This window comes from Lycium barbarum, chromosome 10, assembly GCF_019175385.1.
Source record: "Lycium barbarum isolate Lr01 chromosome 10, ASM1917538v2, whole genome shotgun sequence".
Taxonomy (NCBI): domain Eukaryota; kingdom Viridiplantae; phylum Streptophyta; class Magnoliopsida; order Solanales; family Solanaceae; genus Lycium; species Lycium barbarum.
In genome coordinates this window covers 123,071,926-123,091,180 of record NC_083346.1, presented here as the reverse complement: position 1 = coordinate 123,091,180, position 19,255 = coordinate 123,071,926, and the positions used below count along the sequence as shown (strand labels likewise).

The 19,255-nt window shown below is 33.0% G+C and overlaps 2 protein-coding genes and 1 long non-coding RNA gene across 3 annotated transcripts in view; 2 read left to right on the top strand and 1 right to left on the bottom strand.

Moving 5' to 3' along the window:
* The window catches only part of LOC132616102 (heavy metal-associated isoprenylated plant protein 39-like), a 48,954-nt gene that overhangs the window by 4,169 nt on the left and 25,530 nt on the right, over positions 1-19,255 (bottom strand). The window lies entirely within an intron of this gene.
* Positions 7,043-9,464, top strand: LOC132616105 (microtubule-associated protein 70-5-like). Its single transcript, XM_060330705.1, has 3 exons — positions 7,043-7,420; positions 7,499-7,570; positions 7,644-9,464. The coding sequence occupies exons 1-3, from the start codon at positions 7,319-7,321 to the stop codon at positions 7,968-7,970; spliced, it is 501 nt and encodes a 166-aa protein (XP_060186688.1). The 5' UTR covers positions 7,043-7,318; the 3' UTR covers positions 7,971-9,464.
* Positions 10,536-13,022, top strand: LOC132616106 (uncharacterized). Its single transcript, XR_009572997.1, has 2 exons — positions 10,536-11,111; positions 11,729-13,022. It is a non-coding gene; the product is annotated as an uncharacterized LOC132616106 (long non-coding RNA).

Below are 19,255 nucleotides of genomic sequence, written 5' to 3'. Positions count from 1 at the left end.
AGCTTTATTTATTTAAGAGAGAATGGGGACTGAATCGAATTCCATTTCCGTTCTTTGGGGGCTTTCGGGCCCCTCTCGATCTTTTTCGTAGTTGAGAAGGGGGAAGGAGTCGAAATCAATGGACATTAATGAACCATCATTGATGGACGTTGCACATGACACGATCAATTCAACTCAAGGTTCGGCGCTAATAGAAGTTGCTTACTTCACTATTTTTTCTTTCGTTTGTCTAAAAAAGAATGACATATTTCTATATTTAGTAGCGATCTAATTTTAAAATAATCTTAGCTCTAATAAGTGATTTATAGCCACATAAGAACCTATGATTTATTAAGACCACACATTTCAAAAGTAGTTTTTTATTTCTTATACTTCGTACCCAGTTAAATACCATTACATAAGTTGGGACGGAGGAGTAATAACTTGTACTCCGTCCGTCACCTTTAAGCTAAGCGACATGATTATATTCTGAATACAGATAAAGATTATATATAATCTAATTTTTGGTTTGAATTCGGACATAAAATTTTAAAATTCTTTGAATAAAATTTATATATTTTTAAATGCTACATAAGAAACACTACAAGTCACAATAATTAACAATTTAAAAAGCATATGAAAAAATAATGATTAAAGAAAACTTATTTCACTCTCCGAATAGTAATTGTGTCACATAATTAAAGTGGGATAGAGATCAGAGGAAGCAATGAATAGTAATTCTTCATTTCTTTTATGAGATCATATTTAACCGAATTCGAAATTTAAATAATAAGAAATAAAAGATTTTTGAAACTACTAATAATTATACTATAAACTCACATGACTATAATGACTTACATGTAAAAATACCGAATTATTGTATATTTTATGTTAATTAGTATTATATTATCAGTATATAAAATAAAAATTTATGTGATTGTTTAGTAATACAAAAGGTATTAAAGAATAGAGAAGGGAGTGGTTTAGTTTGGTTATTTCTTATACTTCGTACCCAGTTAAATACCATTACATAAGTTGGGACGGAGGAGTAATAACTTGTACTCCCTCCGTCACCTTTAAGCTAAGCGACATGATTATATTCTGAATACAAATAAAGATTATATATAATCTAATTTTTGGTTTGAATTCGGACATAAAATTTTAAAATTCTTTGAATAAAATTTATATATTTAAATGCTACATAAGAAACACTACAAGTCACAATAATTAACAACTTAAAAAGCATATGAAAAAATAATGATTAAAGAAAACTTATTTCACTCTCCGAATAGTAATTGTGTCACATAATTAAAGTGGGATAGAGATCAGAGGAAGCAATGAATAGTAATCCTTCATTTCTTTTATGAGATCATATTTAACCGAATTCGAAATTTAAATAATAAGAAATAAAAGATTTTTTAAACTACTAATAATTATACTATAAACTCACATAACTATAATGACTTACATGTAAAAATACCGAATTATTGTATATTTTATGTTAATTAGTATTATATTATCAGTATATAAAATAAAAATTTATGTGATTGTTTAGTAATACAAAAGGTATTAAAGAATAGAGAAGGGAGTGGTTTAGTTTGGTTAGTGCAATAGTTGAGATGTGCCCTCACATGGCAGGTAAGTCCGGAACCAAAATGACTCAATAAAAAATCAAGTGAACCAAAATACACCAACAAAAAAAAAGTTACAAAACTACCTTTAGCGCAGTAAAATACTGCGCTAAAGCAGTTCACGGAGACGGAGCCATTAGTTTTTTTTTCTTTTGCATAGCGCAGTAAAATACTGCGCTATAGTGCGCACTAAAAAAAATTGGTAAACTTTTTTTTTTTGCAACACTTAGTGTGGTTTTTCATACTTTGACCAATGATTAGTCGTGTGTCAAGACTCCGAAACGTCAATATTTTATATAGAACATAATATTTTTTTCTGCGTACAATAATGTAGGCTCAATACATCAAGGATACGTAGACGTTCGGATCGTCATTTTAGGGGTTGAAACGGTGCCCGAAGTAAGTTTTGTTTGAAAAAACTTAGTGTTTGACTGTAAGGTTATTTTAGTCAACTTTATATGTCGAGAAAATGAGTCAGCTTTATTTTCAAAAATTGAAACCACAGAAGTGAAATTGACATTCACAGCTACATTACTCCGGGATTTTTACGTTGAAATCTATTGTGTATCATCATATTATAAGTAAATAAAACTGAAAATTTCACGCCAATTTGGGGGAAAATTGAAATTGAATAGGATAAAAGGTGTTTTTTTTTTAAAATCAGCTCGGTCAAACAGTCTCGCGGCAGTTTGTCCGCATAGATCTCGAAAAAATATGCAAGTTAAAAAAAACGCGTAAATCGGACGTCTGAGCGCAAAGTTATGACCATCTAAATTTTGACCATTTTACAACTAGCTTTTCTCCCTATGTTTTTTAAATACTTTTTTATCAAATTGAATTAGATTTATATTCAAAATAAAGTTATGTCTTGATTAAAAAATAACACGCTTAAATCAAAATCTTAAAAAATAAAACACTCTAAAGTTTCCAAACAAAACTTACTTCGGGTACCTTTTCAACCCCTAAAATGACTATCCGAACGTCTACGTATCCTTGATGTATTGAGCCTACATTATTGTACGTAGAAAAAATATCAGGTTCTATATAAAGTATTGACGTTTCGGAGTCTTGACACACGACTAATCATTGGTCAAAGTATGGAAAAAACACTAAGTTTTTTCAAACAAAACTTACTTCGGGCACCTTTTCAACCCCTAAAATGACTATCCAAACGTCTACGTATCCTTAATGTATTGGCCTACATTATTGTACGCAGAAAAAAATATCAGGTTCTATATAAAATATTGACGTTTCGGAGTCTTGACACACGACTAATCATTGGTCAAAGTATGAAAAAACACACTAAGTGTTGCAAAAAAAAAAAGTTTACCAAATTTTTTTTTAGTGCTGCGCTATGCAAAAAAAAAAAAAAACTTTAGCGCAGTATATTACTGTGCTAAAGGTATTTTTGTAACATTTTTTTTTGTTGAGGTATTTTAGTTCAAAATGGTTTTTTTGGGGGCATTTTGGTTCCGGACTCCATGACAGGTATGCTTAACCCCTGTTATTTGTTCACTAGTTTCCTTCCTTAACAATTTTTGCATATTATACCATGTCCTAATCATAAATTATTTTAGTTAGCAATTTCATTTTTCTTTCCTTTAATTTGAAGTAGCAAAACGTGTTGAAGGGTTGTCCAATCTAACTTCTCATAATCCACCATTCTTGAAATTCAAACTACTTAAGATGATATTGTTCATGCAAAAGTTTAGATGGAGCATGTAAATAATCGGTTTAACCTGAATGCATCATTTTCGACACGAAATATAATTATAATTTTTTAAAATATATTCCATCTCAATCCATAATTTTAAAGATTATAATGAATTAAACAGTAAAAATCTAAATGTTAAATAATCTATCAAACTAAAATTTTGGGCTATGAAATGATCTTGACCTTGTAAAATAAAATTATTGATGCAAAGAATAACATCAGGTGAAAGCTCAACATGACTTAGTTAATTGAGGTGATTATGACTGGGATTTTTCTAGAAATAATTTTACAATAGCTAGTTGATTACTTAGGTGTTTATTTTGACCATTTTCTAGCGTCCTTATCTTGAAATTTCCTTTCTCACAAATTATCAACACCAAAAATCTTTTAGTGTTTTTTATTGGTTGAAACTTAGATGTTAACATGAGTTAGTTAATTGAGGTGATTATGACTGGGATTTTTCTAGAAATAATTTTACAATAGCTAGTTGATTACTTAGGTGTTTATTTTGACCATTTTCTAGCGTCCTTATCTTGAAATTTCCTTTCTCACAAATTATCAACACCAAAAATCTTTTAGTGTTTTTTTATTGGTTGAAACTTAGATGTGACCTTATAGAGTTTCAATTGTAAGACTTTTTTCCCATATACGATAACCCTAGAAATGAATATGACGTTTGGCCCCTATGCTTTTCCATATGATACAAAAAATGCAACTACTATTTAGTCTCATTCAAGAACTTGGAACGTCCATTTTATGTGATCATAGTTAACCGAATTCGAAATTTAAGTAAAAAATAAAAGACTTTTGAAACTAATAATAATTATACTATAACACTTACATGACTATATAACTTACATGTAAGAATACCGAATTATTATATATTATTATGTAATTAGTATTATATTGTCAGTACATGTAATAAAAAACTATGTCATGGTTTAGGTCATACAAAGGTAAAGAATAGAGTAGGGAGTGGATTAGTTTGGTTAGTGCAATAATTGAGATGTGCCCCGCATGGCAGGTATGCTTAACCCATGTCATTTGTTCACTAGTTTCTTTCCTTAACAATTTTTGCATATTATACTCTGTCCTAATCATAAATTATTTTAGTAGCAATTTCATTTTTCTTTCCTTTAATTTGAAGTAGCAAAAAGTGTTGAAGAGTTGTCGAATCTAACTTCTCATAATCCACCATTCTTGAAATTCAAACTACTTAAGATGATATTGTTCATGAAAAAGTTTAGATGGAGCATGTAAATAATCGATTCAGCCTGAATGCATCATTTTCGACACCAAATATAATTATAAATTTTTAAAATATATTCCATCTCAATCCATAATTTTAAAGATTATAATGAATTGAACAGTAAAAATCTAAATGTTAAATAATCTATCAAACTAAAATTTTGGGCTATAAAATTATCTTGACCTTGTTAAAATAAAATTATTGACGCAAAGAATAACATCAGGTGAAAGCTCAACATGACTTAGTTAACTGAGGTGATTATGACAAGGATTTTTCGAAAAATTATTTTACTATTGCTAGTTGATCACTTAGGTGTTTATTTTGACCATTTTCTAGCGTCCTTATCTTGGAATTTCCTTTATCACAAATTATCAACACCAAAAATCTTTTAGTGTTTTTTTATTGGTTGAAACTTAGATGTGACCATATAGAGTTTCAATTGTAAGACTTTTTTCCCATATACGATAACCCTAGAAATAAATATGACGTTTGGCCCCTATGCTTTTCCATATGATACAAAAATGCAACTACTATTTAGTCTCATTCAAGAACTTGGAACCAAATGCTAGCTATTGGTCGGCATTAAATCCATGGAACGTTTGATACAGTGACGGAATCAGAAATTGTAATCAACAAAAATAATAAAATGCAAAAATGTTATACCTAAAATGGAGCGGGATTCAATTGAACCTTCCTCCTTATCTTTAGCTCCTCGGCGGAAGGTAGTCACTAGCCATTTCTTAAATAAATAAATCAACTTTTGCACAAATAGTATAACGTTTTCTATTTTATTAAGTTAAAGTGATCTACAATAATAGGTAAATTATAGTAAGTTGAAATTTTGTATTCTAAAAAAATATAGTAAATGAAAAATAGCCGATAGCGTAAATTTTCTTATCAATTTGTATAACTTAAATCCAGAAAGAAAAAGAAAATAAGTCCGGATCATCAGACAACCACACTTTGTTAACCGGCCACGTCCTTATCTTATTGCTATGCTAAAGAGAGATGGTAAAACGTTAGTATTAAAGGTCACTCAAATAACGTGGCGGCTGACTTTTTTTAAATATAATTATTTGATATTCATTCATTAGATTAATTCAGATTATGTCTCGTAAAATTTATTAAAGGGGAAAACGTTTTCTAACAAAAAAAATCCAAACCTGAAACCTCCGATTAAGAGTGTGAGGCTTAAATCCCACCTCAACCTCCTTTCACCAAATGAGCCTATTTCAGTACTTCTAATAAATTATCACATCTAACATGTATAATAAATTAAAAGACGTCTTTCTGGTAATACATAGCTGCTATGCATGAACAACGTAAGTAATGCATTGACGAATATATCATATTCAAACTGAACTCTTTCTAAGCTACTTTAAGTTTTAATCTAAATCATGTGAGATGGAAAGTACCATATATTTAAAGAACTAACCACATAAATGTTCTAATCAAGATCCTTGGAAGGACAACAGCCTGATAAAATGAAGTGAATTTTTTTTTTAATTTATGCATTTTTTGGAGGATCTAACACGGGCGCGACATTACTTAAGGATCCGAGCAACATAGCTTATTCGTACAGCGTCATTTGACTATACTAATTTTAAAGATGGTCTAAATTTGAATTAGGATCATGAAAACATCTTGAAGATTCATGTAATGACAGAAAAAATTGGAGCTGCTATCTTGGGTCATCAGTCAGATTCTCGCATTTCTTGTATATACAAAGAGTGGAAGTGATTAAGGAATAGAGATCAAATTCATTTGTAATGTGTAATGTAAAGTGAGTGACTAATTCTCTCACAACTGGAGTGTAATTCTTTTTGTTTTAGTTACTTATTTGTATAGTTATTCTCAGCTTTAGATTCAGATGCTAATACTCACAACTCTTACAGCAGAGTGGTTCTTGATTTCTGTAATGGAGTATTATTTTGTCCCAAGGAATAGACTATTAGTTTTAACATTATATGTATGTGCACCATTAGAAGAAGAAGTGAAACTATTAATCTTAAGTGGAGACAACAACTCATTCCCTCAATTAATGTGGAACACTTAACCCCGGATGCCTCGTGTATGGTGCGTAGACGATATAACATGAGGGTTGAACACTGGATAAATCAAGAATTTCGATAGATCTACTCTAATATCATATCAAGAAAATAGACACTGGGCCTAACTCTACCCTACTAAGCTATTCATGAGGTGAATATTGTCTAATACCATATAAGGATAAAATACTTGCCTACACCTGATTTTTTCATCAAATCCTGTAAACTTACTATAGTTAAGTAGTTTAATGAGGTGAAAATGCATGTTAATTAATCATGCTTAGGTACTTGATAAAGGTCTATGTACAAACACATGTCATGCATCCAATGGTTTGGTATGAACATCGGATGCGGATAAGTTTTACCAATCCATTCCTTCATCTGTTGTGGGACAATTAATATGAACCTTGCTAGCTTCCATCACTTCTATAGAGAAAATTCAGTTGATGAAGCTTTAAATTTTTATCTATACAATTCACATGGAATATTTACCATCCCATTGACAAATTAAATACACCACTTAGTTTCTCAAAATGTAATTTCTTCCTTTGTTCATTGTACAATTATTGTTGAAATTAGGAAGCACTTACTATATAGTAGCGAAAAGGAAAGGAAAAGGTGACATTTCCTCTCTATACACTTCGTGACTACAAAAAACTTTTTCTGCTAAAAAAACTTTAACTTTTTATTCAAGTGAATGCATGTTCAAAGACAACTTCAACTTCCAAATACCATTTTTCAACTTCAATTTCACAAACTCTTTTTTCAAATTTTAACCAAATATATGTCCAAACTCCTAGTAAGTGTTTTTTTTTATTTTTTAAGTAACTTATCAGTTAAGACTTATTGAGATACTTATTACCTTTGTGTTATATAGGCAGCGATGCAAAGACTGAGAGTAAAATTAACCATATCAGATAGAACAGCCAAGGCAGAAGCACAACTCAAGGTGAGCTTTTCGACACGATTCTTGAAACTAACTTAATGTGTTTTATGCTCATCCAGTAAAAAATTTGCTATAGGATAAGCTAAAATTGAGGCTCAAAACACTCGAACAAGGCTTGAAGCAAGCGTTCAACGTCTCTGTCAAACCTAATGGATCCCCAAAATCTCAAAAGACTAAACACTATCTTGGAAATAACTTGGTAAAGAAGAGTTTATGGACTTCTCGAAATAAGAATGTTGAGAGTGCTGGAAAGGAAAACGCAGAAATGAAGGAGAATTCTATTGTGGATATAAACAGCAACGAAATCACAGAGGCGCATAAGATCAAGAACCGAGGAGATGATCAGGAAGAAAATAAGACTAATGGATGCAGCTTTAGACACGTAATTTTTTACGCTCCCTGAGTTGTTTTACACGATTTTTAACACTAAATATTTCTTTTTGCCTTAATCTTATTTTTTCGAATTTTATCTCATTTTAGTGATTTTGTTGTGCAAATAAAAAATATAAAACAAAAATAGAGTCGTAGTCAAGATAAAGAGAAAATTTAAAAAAAAAAAAAAAAATCTTTTAACCGGATTTAAATGTATAAGTTTTATTTTTTTTCTTAGTCAAAAATTAGGTGGCTAAAATACTTATAAGTGTATTTAGATTAAAATAAAACAAATAATAATAATAATAAAAAAATGAGGACCAACAAAAAAGTTCCACCTCATAAGATTCTTTCCAACAAACTAATTTCTCCCACTCCATTTTACAATACACGTTTCATACACCTCACATATACACCATCACACCTTGAGCATATTCCATACGTAGGGCCCACTTGAATTTTTCTTGCTCACTACTTCACAATATATACAGACAAAAAGACAAAATAGAAAACAAATTTTTAATTAGGTAGAACACGTGACCCAAGGGGAGGGAATATTATTTTGGTGGTCCCCATAATTTAATAAATATACACAACACATCAGCATGATAAAAAGGAGGGGGAGTTAACTTTGAGTCCGGAACCAAAATGCCCCAAAAAAAAATATTTTGAACCAAAATACCCCAACAACAAAAAAAAGTTACCAAAGTACCCATATCGCAGTATTTTACTGCGCTATAGCACTAACGGAGACGGAGCCGTTAAGTGCTATAGCGCAGTATTTTACTGCGTTATAGAAAAAAAAATTGGTACTTCTATAACGCAGTAAAATACTGCGTTATAGAAATACCAAAAAAAAAAAATCTATAACACAGTAAAATACTGCATTATATAAAAAGTACAAAAAAAAAATGGCCAACTTTATTTTTAGCAACACTTAGTGTTATTTTCCATACTTGACCAATAATTAATCGTGTGTCAAGACTCCGAAACGTCAATATTTTATATAGAACCTGATATTTTTTTTCTGCGTACAATAATGTAGGCTCAATACATCAAGGATACGTAAACGTTCGGATCGTCATTTTAGGGGTTGAAAAGGTGCCCGAAGTTTTGTTTGAAAAAAATTAGTGTTTTTTCCATACTTTGACCAATGATTAGTCGTGTGTCAAGATTACGAAACGTCAATATTTTATATAGAACCTGATATTTTTTTCTGCGTACAATAATGTAGGCCCAATACATCAAGGATACGTAGACGTTCGGATCGTCATTTTAGGGGTTGAAAAGGTGCCAGAAGTAAGTTTTGTTTGATAAAATTTAGTGTTTGACTGTAAGGTTATTTTAGTCAACTTTATATGTCGAGAAAATTAGTCAGCTTTATTTTCAAAAATTGAAACCGTAGAAGTGAAATTGACATTCACAACTACATTACCCCGGGATTTTTACGTTGAAATTTATTGCGTATCATCATCTTATAAGTAAATAAAACTAAAAATTTCACGCCAATTTGGGGGAAAATCGAAATTGAATGGGATAAAAGGCATTTTTTTTAAAAAAAAATCGGCTCGGCCAAACCGCCTTGCGGCAGCTTGTCCGCATAGATCTCGAAAAAATACGCAAGTTAAAAAAAAAACGCGTAAAACGGACCTCCGAGCGCAAAGTTATGACCATCTAAAGTTTGACGACTTTACAACTAGTTTCTGTCCCTATATTTTTTAGAATTATATTTATATTCAAAATAAAGTTATGTCTTGATTAAAAAATAACACGCTTAAATCAAAATCTTAAAAAATAAAACACCCTAAAGTTTCCAAACAAAACTTACTTCGGGTACCTTTTCAACCCCTAAAATGACTATCCGAACGTCTACGTATCCTTGATGTATTAAGCCTACATTATTGTACGCAGAAAAAATATAAGGTTCTATATAAAATATTGACGTTTCGGAGTCTTGACACACGACTAATCATTGGTCAAAGTATGGAAAAAACACTAAGTTTTTTCAAACAAAACTTACTTCGGGCACCTTTTCAACCCCTAAAATGACGATCCGAACATCCACGTATCCTTGATGTATTGGGCCTACATTATTGTACGCAGAAAAAAATATCAGGTTCTATATAAAATATTGACGTTTCGGAGTCTTGACACACGACTAATCATTGGTCAAAGTATGGAAAAAACACTGAGTTTTTTCAAACAAAACTTACTTCGGGCACCTTTTCAACCCCTAAAATGACGATCCGAACGTTTACGTATCCTTGATGTATTGAGCCTACAATATTGTACGCAGAAAAAAATATCAGGTTCTATATAAAATATTGACGTTTCGGAATCTTGACACACGACTAATTATTGGTCAAAATATGGATAATAACACTAAGTGTTGCAAAAAATAAAGTCGGCCAATTTTTTTTTTTGTACTGTTTATATAACGCAGTATTGAAAAAAAAATTGGTACTTCTATAACGCAGTATTTTAGTGCGTTATAGAAGTACCAATTTTTTTTTTCTATAAAGCAGTCAAATACTGCGCTATAGCACTTAACGGCTCCGTCTCCGTTAGTGCTATAGCGCAGTAAAATACTGCGCTATGGATACTTTGGTAACTTTTTTTTTGTTGGGGTATTTTGATTCAAAATATTTTTTTTTTTGGGCATTTTGGTTCCGGACTCGTTAACTTTTCCACAAGAAAATATAGGGACCCCACAACAAAAAGGGTGAGGGTTCATTATTTTATATAGAGGAAATAGATAAAGGCAAAGAAAGAATATAGTAGATAGAGAGAAAAAACGGACAGGAAAAATTCATCCATCATCTCCTTCAAATTTTCCACAAACCACCGTGAACAACTCCTCCCCCTCGCCGAAAAAAAAAACCACCGGAAAATCCAACAAAAACAAAAAAGAAAAAATATATTATCATCATCTTCTTTCATTTTTTTTTTCCACCTTAAACAGCCACCACCTCAAAAACCCACACCATCGTTAAACCACTTAAATCTAAAATACCCATTTTCTTTTAACCAAAATTTCATTGACAGAGTTGAGTTGAGATTTCGGGTTTAGATCTAAAAAAAAATATTAGACGCTGTTTTGGTCGGGGTTTCCGGTTCAAAGCTCCGTTTGGCTATATCATTCAAAGGAAAGTGTTATTTCCCATATTGAAAGGTCCATTTCTGTCTCAATTTATTGCCTTCAATATTTTGGAATTTTGTAACAGTGTTTGTTTGTTATTTGGATGCAATATTTTTTCTATTATGCTTTTAGATCTATTAGCTGAAATCGTGTAAGAAATAAAGTGGGAAACCTAAATTGTTTAGGATTTAATTTATTAATTCATGTTTAGTTAGGATTTATTTATCAAATTCATATTGGAATAGATTTTTCTAGTCCTAGTCTATTTTAGTTTCTAGTATTATAAATAGGGATGTTATGTCATATATTTTAATTGTAATGAGATTCAAGAGTTTTGAGTTATTAAGTAAAGTCTCTTACCTCTCTCTCTAGTTTGATAAATTTCTTCTATATAGCCATTGTTGAGTCTTCCGGTTGTGCTTATATTATTCCTTTGAGTATTTTTATTTCCTTCAAATTGGTATCAGAGCCTGTGTGAGATCCGACCAAAGCTTCGTGTGAGATTCGACACATATAAAAGAATATGGATATTCTCTATTTACCAAATTGTCCCGTTTTTGTGTTTGATGGCAAAAATAATTTTGAGAGTTGGTATCAACAGATGAAGAATTTTTTCAATGTTGTTGGACTATGGTCCATTATTGATACAGGGTTCGTGGAAACCCCAGAAGGCACAACATTGACCGGTGAAGCAGCTAAAGATTTGGAGAAAAATAGACAAATGGATTATAAGGCACGTTTCTACCTTGACGGCAAGGTCGAATTGCATGTGTACAATAAATTTTTACATGCAAAGTCGGCAAAGGAGGCTTGAAAATTTTTGGTGAATTCACATTGAGGTTCCGCAGACGTAAGAAAAGTCAAATTGCAAGAGCTTAGAAGACAGTACGAGTTGGCCCAAATGAAACCTACAGAGTCAGTCAAAGAATTCTTTACAAGAGTTATTAATATTGTCAACGATATGACGACTAATGGAGAAGCATTAGACCAAGTTAAAGTTGCTGAAAAAATATTGCGGTCCTTGAGTATAAAATTTCACACTAAGAAGACAGTTCTTGAGGCAACCAAAGATCTTAGCACTTTGACACTTGATGATTTAGAAGGTGAACTGGTGACATATGAGATGTCCCTGAATCAACAAACAACTGAAACAGTAGATGAGGCATTGCAAGCAAAGGTGAATCAACCTAAAGAAAAAGAAGAAACATCAAATCTGGCTGAAACAAATCAACGAGGTCACAATTTCAGAGGTAGAGGACGAGGTGGTAGAGGTGATTATCGAGGCCGTGGTAGAGGTAATTTTTCCTATCAACAAAGAAATGATAATAATTTCAGGAGGGAATAACAGAGTAATCAAAATTTTCAAAGACGTGATAAATCAAATGTTCAGTGTTATAATTGTGAAAAATATGGACATTATCAACGTGATTGTTGGTACAATGAATCTGAAAATAGGGAAGAACATGCAAAGATGGCTGAAAATTATGGAGATAAACAAGAGACATTATTATTTTCTAGCTCTGCGACTGAAGAAAATAAAGGGAATGAATGGTTTATTGATTCTGGTTGTAGCAATCATATGTCTGGAAATAAGGAATTATTTGTTGATCTGGATGAATCATTTAAATCTACAGTAAGACTTGACATTAATGCAAAGGTGCCTGCTGTTGGAAGGGGAAAAATTCCAATTACATCGAAAAATGGATCTTCTCATTTTATATCAGAGGTATATTATGTTCCGAGTGTTCATCACAATTTATTGAGTTTGGGGCAACTAACAGAAAAAGGTAATGATTTGCGTTTTAAGTACGGAATGGGAACTATCATTGATGATAAATAGGACTAATTGCAAGAATAAAGATGAATAATAGTCGTTTATGGCCTCTTTATCTCAATCGTGGTGATTTACCTTCCTTTAGTTCTGTGAATTGTGATGATACTTGGCTGTGACATCTACGCTTTGGGCATCTGAATTTTGGGAGTTTGAATTTTCTTGCAAGAAAGAATTTGGTTGATGGTTTGCCTTCTATTGATTTTCCTAACAGAAGGTGTGAGTCTTGTATTTTGGGAAAGAAGTACAGAGAACCTTTTCAAAAAGGCAAAGCTTGGAGGGCGAATGCACCATTGGAGTTAATCCACTCAGACTTGTGCTCAGTTGAAGTTCCTTCTAATGGAGGTAGTAAGTATTTTATTACTTTCATCGATGATTTCAGCCGAAAGACTTGGGTATATCTTCTGAAAAATAAATCTGATGCATGTGAAGTTTTTAAGAGCTTCAAGGCTTATGTAGAGAAGCAAAGTGGATATTTTATTAAGACATTGAGAAGTGATAGGGGAACTGAGTTTCTTGTGTGTGATAATTATTTGAAGAAGTATGGTATTAAGCATCAATTGACAGCTAGATATACTCCTCAACAAAATGGTGTGGCTGAAAGGAAAAATAGAACAGTGATGGATATGGTGAGATCTAAGATGCATTCCAAAAATATTTCTAAAGATTTTTGGGCAGAAGCTGTTTCCTGTGCAATTTATGTTCTAATTAGGTGTCCTACTCGATCTAATTTTGGAAAAACTCCACAAGAAGTTTGGACAGGTAAGAAACCAAGTATTTCTCATCTAAAAGTATTTGGTTGTCTTTCTTATGCTCATGTTCCTGATGTTTTGAGAAAGAAATTGGATGATAAGGCAGAAAAGTGTATTTTCATTGGCTACAGTCATGAGACAAAAGGTTACAGATTATTTAATCCAGATACAGGAAAAATAATTATTAGCAAAGATGTTACCTTTGATGAGCAGAGTGTTTGGGATTTGTCAAAGAAGGATCCTAAACCTTTTCTGTCACGACCCGACTAGGGGCCGTGACGAGTACCCGATACTTGTACCGAGCACCCCTTATCTATCGTTTTACCTTTACTTCTCAGCGGGCCGTAGGAACTGTGCCATATATATATTTTTTTTTCGTTACTGAACATTAACATTAGTAGCATCATCGTAAACATAGACTAGTAAACTTTGCTATCACGTTATACGGCGACGTGAACATTCCAAAATACAGCACATCTAACTGTACATATCTGTCTACGAGCCTCTAGACATAGTACACATATACATAGAAAGGGGCCGAGTACTGTCGTGCCCGAGTATATACACAAAATAGTACCAAGGAACTGGGGCTCCGGAACAACTGGAGCGCTGTCAAATACCGCTGGTAGAACTCCTAAGAATCAAACCCGCCTGTCTGCTGACCTGCGCGGCATGAAACGCAGCGTCCACAAGAAGGGACGTCAGTACGAATAGTGTACCGAGTATGTAAGGCATAAAAGATAATACAAGCAGGAACATAGAGTACGATTAACAATATCATGAGGTCGTAGGACATATAATGAGGCTAGAAAGTGACCTGTACGTAGGAACGCCCCTTTCAGGCTGGATACCGTGCATGCTTGTCCTTCCCTTTTTAAAACGTTCCTTTTTCATAGGCATAGAAAATAGGGTTTATATCGTGTCGTGTTTTATCATATTATATCCTATCATCTCATAGCGTGTCGTATCATATCATGTCGTAGCATATCATATGATAGTATATTATGTCATGTCATAGCATAGCACCGAACAATGTCGGCTCGCCCACATAGCGCCGAAATACCGGCTCGCCCATATATCCCGCGTCCGGGCATCCCGCGTCCAGGATGATAAGTCAGCTGACCAGGTGGCAATGAAACATGTTTCCCTTCCCATTCCCCCATGTATCCCTTCCCCCCATCCCATGTTCATATACATATCTTATATACATATACATATTTTATATACATTTACATATCTTATATACATATACATATTTTTTTATACATATACATATTTCCATTAGAATGGTACAGTACTTATCGTTTGATAATCGGAACGAGGATCAAAAGTTTCCTTTGGATTCTACTCCAAAATAAGTCAAACGGAGCAATAGGGAAAATCCGGGAACAATGGGCCCACCTTGGGTCAAATGAGGCGGCGTACCAAATTTACGTACATTATATTTCATGACGTCACTTGTGAGGGTTTTAAGGTAGTCGGGTCATATTTATGCCAGTTCCAGATGTTTAGGAAGTTTTTCCAATATTTTACACAATTTCTAATTCAATTCTACTAAATGAAAAAGGGGAAACTTTAGGTGCGGATTCCGGAGAATGGAGTTGTCCCCGAGGCTCGTATCCAACTTATTACGTCTAAGACATGCCATAGAAGGAAGGGTGAATCCTTACATACCTTTTCCGCTTCATACACGTCTCCAAAATCAAGTTTCAAGTTCGCCAAAATCTACAATTTGGTCACAATTACCAAATGTTAATTGTAAGGCTTTAAGATTTCAATCTTAACCAATACTTGTCTACAAAAATTTGGGCAACATCTCCCCTATACATACAACATCCCCGAGATTTAACTCGGCTCAAATATCAACAACCATACCAACAACAATACCAACAATTTCATATCAAACTATAATTAAATCCATTCTTAAATCACTTCCAAAACAGCCCAATATACATTCGTATACCAATACTTGTATACACTTCTTTATTTTCGTATACCCATAGTATAACAACAGACACAACAACAACTACTACAGTCAATCCCACGATATTCCAGCACACCAAACAATTTATAACCACCTCAAGAATATCTTATTTGTTCTATTTACCATAATTCCCGTCCATACCAATGTCCCTATAACTCACAAAATAGTCCAACAAACAGCCCATAAAATAAATACAAGTTCTAGCATGACTTAATTTTTCCTTTCACAAATTCAACATCCATCTAATTGTATAAAGACCAAAACCATCTCTAGAACATGTAGGAGGGAATAAACCTTACCTCAACAACTGGAAGAAAAACCTTACTAGCAAGCTTGACCTCTTAAAATTCTTGCTGGAAATTATAATCTTTCTTTCAAAAAAAAATGGCGCTTAGCCGAGGGTTCCAGATGAGCTACAACCGTAAGCAACTTCTATCAATTTGCTTATTCAAAGTGCATAAGAATTGATAGCAACGTTTTGCACTCTTCCAAAGATGAACGTTGATTCTTGAAATAGAAAATGAAGTGGAAAGTTGCTGAAAATGTTTGGTCCTTTCAATGTTAACCTTCCGTAAACAAATTACTGGCCTAACTTTTGGCTCATTGTATCCTATAGGGACACGTTAGCATACCATGTGGATTTATTAGAAGCTTTCCATGTGAATAAAAATAATACACGTGCCAACCTTTAGCTTATCCACTAATTTAATAATTTATTTCTTATATCTACTACACTCTATATTACCGAAATACCCCATAATTAATTCTTGATCTCAGTTCACTTAAATAATAATTATTTTTAACACACCTCGTATACTCATTATCACCGTCACGAAATATGGTACTACTCTGTAGCCTCTTTTGGCACACACAGCTTGTTGCCTATGAATAATTATAAAGAATGAAAATTGCCCCCATCCAAATACTACTTCCATGAGACGTGATTATTGTACATATGTACTTTCTGGCATGTTTTCCAACTGAAAATGACATTCTCCATATAAAACAATGTTGTAGTGGGCTGTGGATCCATCCATAGACACCTAATCTCATAATAATCAGCCACCAAGAGATGATGCCACCAAACACCTAAAAGTGCATAGTCATTTAGTTGCTGCCCTTATAATCCCTCATCAACCTTTTCATGAACTAAAATAATGTCTTCAAACATAATTATTATTCAAGGATTCGGGGTCCACCGTATTAGCAAATACGTACTCATCCATTCTAAAATTCCACTCATTACCATTAATATATTAGTCACGCGTTGCTTTTTTTCCCTTGTGTTTTACACGTAAGTTTTATTTGGCCCACCCACTATCATAAGATGCCACTACACATTCTAATACACATAATCTTATCCCAAAAGCTATGCCAACAGATCCTATACATGGCATTAGTCATCTAATGCTTACTTGAAATGGACTCACGTGTCCATGGTAAATATAATATTTATCCACTTAATATCTAATTAATTCCTTTTTCCTTTCCACTACAATCCAACATTTAATTACTTACCCACATAATTAATCTTTTGGTCTCAATCCATTTAAATAATGCTTATATATTTATTATACCCGTGTGCATAGCACTTGTCCAGAACCTCACTTGCCACACATAAAATATTATTTGTCATTATCATCGCCACACTTTTCCATCTTAAATAATTTAGGGACTTCATTGCTCGTATACACCGAGTTCTTGATTTTCATGCTTGAATATGACCAAATCCTATGTCCTCAGTAAAATTGCTCATGTTGGACGATTCAATTTCCTGGTCCAAAAATACGGGATGTAACACACGTCTCAACCAATAATTCCAGTCATTGAGGAAGGAAGTTCTAGCAGACATCAAGAGGAACAACTAGCGCAACTTACTCAAACAGAGACATCCAATCACCCGCAAAGACATCACCATTTACCAGCCCGTTTGCAAGACTATGTTGTGGGTAATGATAATGATTTATCCGACGAAGATATTGTGAATTTTGCTCTATTTGCAGACTGTGATCCAGTTACTTTTGAGGAAGCTGTGAAAGATGATTGTTGGATACAATGAAGAAATTCATGCTATTGAGAAAAATAACACATGGGAATTGACTACTTTACCACCTTCGAAAAGGCCAATTAGAGTCAAGTGGGTATACAAGACCAAATACAAATCAACTGGAGAAGTTGATCGCTTTAAGGCAGATTAGTTGTTAAAGGATACAAGCAGAAAGCAGGTATTGATTATTTTGAGGTATTTGCACCTGTTGCAAGACTTGATACAATTCGTATGATTATTTCTCTTGCTGCCAATAATTGTTGGAAAATTTATCAAATGGATGTGAAATCTGCCTTCTTGAATGGTGTTCTTGAGGAAGAAGTGTATGTTGAGCAGCCTGCGGGGTATGTCAAAAAGGGTCAAGAAAATAAAGTTTACAAGTTGAAGAAGGCGTTATATGGGTTGAAACAAGCTCTTAGAGATTGGTACACTCGTATTGATTCTTATTTTATTGGACATGATTTTCATAGATGTCCCTATGAGCATACACTATACATCAAATTTAATTCTGATGGAGACATTCTCATCGTGTGTTTATACGTGGATGACTTAATATTTACTGGCAATAATTCCAAACTAATTTCTGAATTTAGGGAGGCCATGATTAGACAGTTTGAGATGACTGATTTGGGACTAATGTCTTATTTCCTCGGCATTGAAGTTTCTCAATTGGAAGTTTTAATTGTATAACGTGGACTGATCCACGTTATACAATTTAAATTGTATAACGTGGATCAGTCCACGTTATACTTGTAATTTTTTATTTTTTATTTCGTTTTCGTTTTCTGATAATTTAAAAAAAAAAAAAAATGGGGTATATCGTGGATCAGCTCACGATATATCCGTTTTGGTATAATAAATTTTTAACGTTCCCTTTTGGTAAAAACCGTGTATTTTTATACCCTTTAGGCTCCGGACTCTATTTTAATTTCAGGAAAAGAAAGAGTGAAGTATATTATTATATGTAAATGGAATAAAGAGCTCATCAAGAGGCTCTTGAGCTATTTTAGGGTACTCTTGCAACTGCAACGACGAAGCCAAGATTTTCATAAAAGAAGTCCAAATATAAAGAAGCAAACAAACGAATAAGCCAAGGGGATTCAACATATAGTATATATATACATAACTTATTTTTTAACCTATTTACATAATAGAATTATTCGGCAAAAGAGCATGAATGACACCCTTGATTATATTCAAGGTGGCGCCACCACTACCTGGAGGCTGAGACAGATACAAGATTTAATTTTGTGAGTTCAATTTTCAAGTTTTTTAGCACTAAATTTATTTTACTATTGAGATTATAGGTTCAATATATTTGTTAGTAACATTTACTTGTCTTTAGGTTCTATATAATGAAAATACTGAGTTCGATTGAATCTGCACTACATCCGCCACTGAGTTTGAGGTTGACTTTTGCCAAGTAGGAAATAGTATATGTATATTATACTCTAATAATTAGCCTAACCAAAGTCAAAGGCCTGAATATTCTTCGGATATTGTATCCAAAGAGAACGTGAAAGTCCAAAGGTCAACTCAATGTCGGTACCAAAGATAGGGAGG

Excerpts from the sequence above, each read along its gene's own strand:
- LOC132616105 (XM_060330705.1), top strand. The coding sequence starts at position 7,319 with ATGCATGTTCAAAGACAACTTCAACTTCCAAATACCATTTTTCAACTT. Across the intron at positions 7,421-7,498 it reads AATATATGTCCAAACTCCTA|GCAGCGATGCAAAGACTGAG; the intron begins GTAAGTGTTTTT and ends TGTGTTATATAG. Across the intron at positions 7,571-7,643 it reads AGGCAGAAGCACAACTCAAG|GATAAGCTAAAATTGAGGCT; the intron begins GTGAGCTTTTCG and ends AATTTGCTATAG.